The sequence below is a fragment of the Manihot esculenta genome, chromosome 1 (genome assembly GCF_001659605.2).
Source record: "Manihot esculenta cultivar AM560-2 chromosome 1, M.esculenta_v8, whole genome shotgun sequence".
Classification (NCBI taxonomy): domain Eukaryota; kingdom Viridiplantae; phylum Streptophyta; class Magnoliopsida; order Malpighiales; family Euphorbiaceae; genus Manihot; species Manihot esculenta.
Window position 1 is genome coordinate 3015782 of NC_035161.2, and position 6597 is coordinate 3022378.

The following is a 6597-nucleotide window of genomic DNA, read 5'->3' on the forward strand; positions in this document are numbered from 1 at the left end:
ATGGGGGGAGGAGAAGGAGGAGGAACAACATTGGAGTATACTCCTACATGGGTTGTTGCTGGAGTTTGCTCTGTTATTGTTATAATATCTCTTCTTCTTGAAAGGTTCCTTCACTATCTTGGCAAGGTAATATATATATATATATAATATGGTTTCCAAATTCCAATATGAATTTACAATCTATTTTTGCTGATTTAATTTGCAGTTACTGAAGAAGAAAAAACAGAAACCTCTTTTTGAAGCCTTACTGAAGATCAAAGAAGGTATTCTAATGCAATGGATCCCATCATGAAAAAATTACATGTGATTCTATTTGAGTTGATTTGGTTATATGCAGAGTTGATGCTTCTGGGTTTCATATCACTGCTACTGACAGTGTTCCAAGATGGGATTACCACAATCTGCATATCTGAGGAGTTGGCTAATAAATGGCTGCCTTGCAAGAAAGTATCAACAACTACTGAAACTGACCATTTACAAACTTTCTTCTCTGGTGGCTCAACACGTCGCCTTCTAGATGAGTCCTCAGACTCCCCCTCTTCCTGTGACAAGGTAATCAATGCAATGCTTCTTCATTCATCTACTCAATTTCCTTTTTTTTTTTTTTTTTAATACTTACAAATTTGGGTCAACCCTAACTCAAAGGAGAAGTGGTTAAAGAGGTTAAAGTATTCATTAATACAGTATTTACATTTAAATAGAAATATAATATGCATTTAATAAAATTAAATTTAATATAATTATATTAAATTAATTATAATTTAGTTAGAACTAAATTTAGTAAGAATATAATTATAATTTATTAGCACTCCGAGGCTTAGCCTGATGGAAAGTGCATCCTTGTAGTCTTGAAAGGTCTAACGTTCGACTCTCCCAACCCCTATTTCAAAAAAAAAAATAATAATAATTATAATTTATTAAATTTGAAAACATTAAAATTTTATTTATTTGGACCAATAAAAAATTAATTTCTTAACTTTTTTTAATTTATTAAAAATAAACTCATATACAACCTACTCACAGTTACAAATTGAAATTTCATAGGGCGATGATGCCTGCCTGCTCCCAACTTCCTAAAACTTTTTTTGGCTTATTGGATAAAAAAAACCCCAAAGATTTATGACTTTTCACATTTATGTTCTAAATTTAAAAGCTCGGATGGAAAAATCAATTTTTTCATATTTATTTTAAGTTTAGCTATTAATTTCAATCAATTTTAATAAAAAAATTTTGTAGCTCATGTGTCGTATCACATAAAATTATTTTTTGAAAGACCTATTGGATAAACAAATATAAACGTTTACGTTAATTTATATTCAAAATTTTAAATTTTGAATAATAAAATCAAACTTTTTTCAATTTATCATAATTATAATCAAAAAAATTAAATTAAATCTAAAATTTTTTTCGTGAAAATTGATTGAGGCTAATGGCTAAAATTGAGGCAAAAGTGAAAAAATTGACTTTATTGTCTAAAATTTTAAGTTTAGGATATAAATATCTTTAATTTTTTTTAATCCAATAGGCTTTTTTTAAGAAGCAGAGAGAGGCTAAATGTATCATTATATTAAAAATAAATTCATATTCAATAAACTCATATTAATCTTAAACTGAAACTTATTATAATTGTAAATAAATTAAAGTATTCGATATTAGATTGGATAAAAGCTCGGCTATTTTCAAAACCAAACAAGTCTGAATTTATTAATATTCGGCTCAAGTTCAAAATAAATAAACGAGACTTGAGCTCTTTAAATTTTAACTAAATTCATTTACGCTGAAACTGCTCAAAATTTAATATTGATACTTTGTAGAATTTGTCTTGGCTTAATTTTATCAAAATCATGTTTTAGAGACAAAATGCCAACTGGAATTTAGATGAACTTGGTAAGAGTTTTGATTGAATTACCAAGTTGTTTACCTAGTATTACCTCAAGAATTAACCATGTAAGTATGTAATTAAGCTCCTCTTCATTATCAATGGTGGATATTTAATAATAATAAATTACTAACAGTTTTTCTCTTTTGCTTATTACTTTTCAGGGAAAGGTTCCAATTTTATCAATAACTGCATTGCATCATCTTCATATATTCATTTTTTTCCTAGCTTGTCTGCATGTGGCTTTCTGTGCTCTGACCATTCTTTTCGGAATGGCAAAGGTAAATTCCTAAATCTTTCTGCTGCTTTCTAATGTTCTTCTTCTAAAAAATTTGTTTCATATATCTTCATTACATTCATATGATGTTAGATAAGACAATGGAAGAAGTGGGAGGATTTGGTCTCAAATTTGGAGTATGATCTAGAACAAGGTAATGCTTCTTAGCAGTTGAACTTAATGAACAATTCTGCTTTTCCTGACTAAATTACACTGAAAAATTAGCTATTCCTCTCTTTCTTCCTTTCTTTCTTTTTTCTTTTTGGTTTACTTCTTATTGCAAGTATCATATTGCAGCAAAAAGTTCAAAGTTTACACATGTCCGGGAGCATGATTTTATCAAGAAAAGATTTATGGGTATTGGGAAGAACTTCTACTTCATGGGTTGGGTGGTAAGTCTTGGTTGTTTTAAGTTTGCATCAGCAGGATAACTGCTTGGCATAATTCAGGTTACTATTTGGTCCCTATGCCATAGGAAAACTCATTACTTAGTCTGTCGATTTTGAAAAATACATTAAAAGGTCTTTCAGATTTTAAAAAGTCTACTAATTAGTTCCTTTATTAAGTTTAATCCTTACGTATTGCAAAAAAATTTAAATGCCCTCAATACGGAGAGACTAAATAGTAGATATTTTTAGAAAATTAAGGAATTAACTGATGAGTTTTTCTACAGTACAAGTACAAGGACTAAATAATAAAATACTTAACTGTTAAAACTAATAACGGAACGACTAATTAGTAGATATTTAAAACCGCAGGGACGTTTTAATGTAATTTTTAAAATTGAAGGGATTAAACAGTAAATTTCCCTAATTAATAATATATAACATTTCTTAACTACAACATGTACTTGTAAAGTTTCCTGATTGATGAATTCCCATTTATTTTCTTAATTTTGATGGTTTTTCTTACGTTTTTTCAGCATTCATTCTTCAAGCAGTTCTATGTTTCTGTGAACAGATCTGATTATAACACATTGCGACTTGGCTTCATTGCGGTAAGTCATCCATGCAAACTAATCTGTTGTTGAGGCTTCTTGAAGTCTTTCTGAATCAAAGCAACTTAATACTTTTGATTCTTTTATTTTCACTTTCAAATATGTTTCCTCCATAGACTCATTGCAGAGGAAACCCAAAATTTAATTTTCACAAGTACATGGTGCGTGCCCTTGAAGCTGACTTCAAGAAAGTCGTCGGAATAAGGTTTGTGGTGTTGAATATGTTGATCACATTTTCATTTGCTTCTTATTTAACATTTCTAGCACTATTGTCAAAATTAAACCGTAGCAATAAACCAATAATATGATTTAAGACTGATGACTATTGGGCTTCAGGCTATCAGGCCTATAGCAGCCCAAATCATAGAGGTCTGGGCCGATTTAATATGGGTTCATAGCGCTTTGAATAGACAAGACTCAGATCAGTTCAGCTTTTGATTTTACAGCCGGATAAGACTTAAATAAGCTCTAGACAATTAGGTCCGACCAATTATCAATCTCTGTGTAAAAAAAACTCGCAATAATACTCATAAATAGACTGAAATTTATGACTAATACTCATAAATAGTTTCACTTTAAACTATTACTAAACCATTATCTTGCTAGTATTAAGTTAACAATTTTATAACTAATGCTATGATATTGTTGCATAAACCCTAAAATGCAGAAGCATATGTATGCATATCAACTTTAAGCAGATTGTATAATTTTTTGTTAGTAGATAGTATGTTCTGCAGTATCTCAAACTGAAACTTTAAATTTTTTCCAAAGGTTAATGCAGACATTGTTGTTTCATTTATTACAAGGCTACTTATTATGTCCTGCAATTCTTTGTACATGGAAAATACTAAGATCTACTGATCTAGTATCATTGTTTGCAGTTGGTATCTTTGGTTATTTGTGGTTATTTTCTTGCTGCTGAATGTTGCTGGTAAGCTATATTACATATTTCAGTTTGTTGATCATATTTTCACTTTCCCAAGGATGGCTTGTCTGTGATTCTCTAGTCCTCTGCTCTTTTTCTTTATGGAGATCAGTATTGACAAGGATGCTTTAATTCCAAATTCCCTATGTAGGTTGGGAGGCTTATTTCTGGATCGCGTTCATTCCCTTCTTTGTAAGTTGTTGAATCATATACGTTAATTATATAGCTTGAATTTTCAATATATTTTCTTATAAGCAGCATTGTGATCCAATTCAAAAAGTTTGATCTGAATTGGATAAAAAATTGGGTATATGTGTTGGGAGGATTATAAATACTTAGATTTTGGAAAACACACTTGTGATTGAGTTTTGAGAGCTCTATGAGATTGTATCACATTTCTTTTCATCATATTGGAACTTCATCTTTACCTTGCCCATGGATGTAGATCTTATGGCCGAAATACGTTAAATTTCTTGTATGTTTCTCTATTATTGCGATTGAAAGTGTATGCTTGTGTTCCTACCATTGTGTGTTTCTCATAACAATGTACCATTGCTACTGCAGGATGTCTGTAAGGAATTTATTTAGCATTTGATGTTGGTTTTTTTTCCATTTTGCAGCTTCTACTAGCTGTGGGTACTAAGTTGGAGCATATAATAAACGAATTAGCCCATGAAGTTGCTGAGAAACATATAGCGATTACAGGGGACCTGGTTGTTCAACCTTCTGATGCTCATTTCTGGTTCCACAAACCTCAGATTGTTATCATTTTGATCCACATCATCCTATTCCAAAATTCTTTTGAACTTGCATTTCTGTTCTGGATATGGGTAAGTGGAGGGATTCAGCACCATGGTTTTAAATAATGGTCTGTTTGTCACCGCGACCACAATTTAAAACCATCTTCAGCATCCCATTTTCAGAACAGTGTATGGCTGCTTACTGACTTTATGCAACTCTTGAAATTTTATTGCAGGTGCAATATGGGATTCACTCCTGTATATTGGGAGATACTCCCTACATTATCCCAAGACTCATCATAGGGTAAAGCCGACCTTTGTTTTGTTTTGTTTCTTTACAACATTTCTAACAACTCAATGGACAGAATCTTAGTTACGTTTAATTTGAATGACGCTACATAATTCAGGGCTTTCGTTCAGTTTGTCTGCAGCTATAGTACTTTACCACTCTATGCAATTGTCACACAGGTGAGTAAGATTCTGCAAGAAAATTCTAAATACAGCTATGATGTTTTTGAGAATCATTCAGGCAGACAAAGAAGTTATAAACCATTGTGTCCTAATGCAGATGGGAACTTCATTCAAGAAAGCAATATTTGATGAACATATACGAGAGGGTCTTGTTGTTTGGGCTAAGCAGGCCAAAAAGAAGACAGTTGAAAGAAAAGGTGCTACTGCTAGTGGATCTAGCCAAGTAGCTAGCCAAGCATCTACCCAAGCATCTAGCCAAGCATCTACCCAAGTATCTAGCCAAGCATCTACCCAAGTATCTAGCCAAGCACCTACATTATCTAGCCAAGCATCTAGCCAAGTAACTAGCCAAGTTGGTAAACAGGAGGATTCTCCAGGTGCAGTACAATTGGCAAGAACAGGATCACGGGGATCTAAAACTGAAGAGAGAGAAGCAGGAGATATTAGCCATGAAGCTGACTCTGATAGGCCTAAATGAACAGCATCATCCCCCATAAAATGCTGTGGCACTTACAATTACTTTCCCCTCCTACATGAGTTAAGAGAGAAAATTCTGAAGAAAAGCTTTGTGTACTCTACTTCTGAGTCCAAGTTTTTTATGATTTTGTACCCTTTTTGCTTTCATAATTGTGTTATATCTCCAGAATGCTCTGTTACAAAATTAATGCATGTAAAGGGGATTGGACATTGTTATCAATTTTTCTAATCTTGCTGCTGAGATTAAACATCACAGGGAGTATATTATCCTTTCATTTAACGTAGGTACTAGAAAAAAACTAACATAAGAGAGTATATGGAGCAGATTCCCTATAGTACTATGGATGGCATCAGCATGTTTCTTCTTTTAGCTTAAATGCAAGATTGTGCTCTAGCTTTTCTTTCAAGATTATTCCAAGACTATGCCCTAATTTTTCCATTTCACTTCACTTCAAGGAAATGAAAACAAAAGTTAAATCCAACCTTATGCTCTCAGCTTTTCCTCTGTTTCGTACAGAAGTGCAGCAATGATATAGCTTCAAGAGATACTGACCACTATCTAATTGGCTTTCCTTGCAGCAAAAGAACTTAATTCATTGCCTCCATGTCTGAAGCTTATGCAGTAATTTCCACCTGTTCTCAGTAACTGCTGTTGTTTCAGGATTTCCATGGCCAACTTTTGTAGGTAAAGGCCCTACCACTGTCTTTGGAGGAATTTCTTGGGACAAGACTTTTCTTTCAAGATTCTTCCAAGACTATACCCTGATTTTTCCATTTCACTTCACTTCAAGGAAATGAAAACAAAAGTTAAATCCAACCTTATGCTCTCAG

The 6597-nt window shown here is 32.5% G+C and overlaps 1 protein-coding gene across 3 annotated transcripts; it reads left to right on the top strand.

The window, feature by feature from the left end:
- Nucleotides 1–5986, top strand: LOC110621005 (MLO-like protein 1). Of its 3 annotated transcripts, XM_043953197.1 has the most exons (15): nt 1–126; nt 206–263; nt 338–552; nt 2044–2160; nt 2250–2310; nt 2454–2548; nt 3079–3153; nt 3270–3358; nt 4035–4084; nt 4230–4270; nt 4699–4908; nt 5055–5122; nt 5226–5286; nt 5387–5524; nt 5654–5986. In XM_043953197.1, the coding sequence occupies exons 1-15, from the start codon at nt 1–3 to the stop codon at nt 5765–5767; spliced, it is 1518 nt and encodes a 505-aa protein (XP_043809132.1). In that variant the 3' UTR covers nt 5768–5986. The 3 variants fall into 3 exon arrangements, with proteins under 3 accessions (XP_043809132.1, XP_021620687.1, XP_043809108.1); XM_021764995.2 differs by having other exon boundaries at nt 5387–5986; XM_043953173.1 differs by having other exon boundaries at nt 2050–2160; nt 5387–5986.
- Nucleotides 5987–6597: the final 611 nt, after the last annotated feature.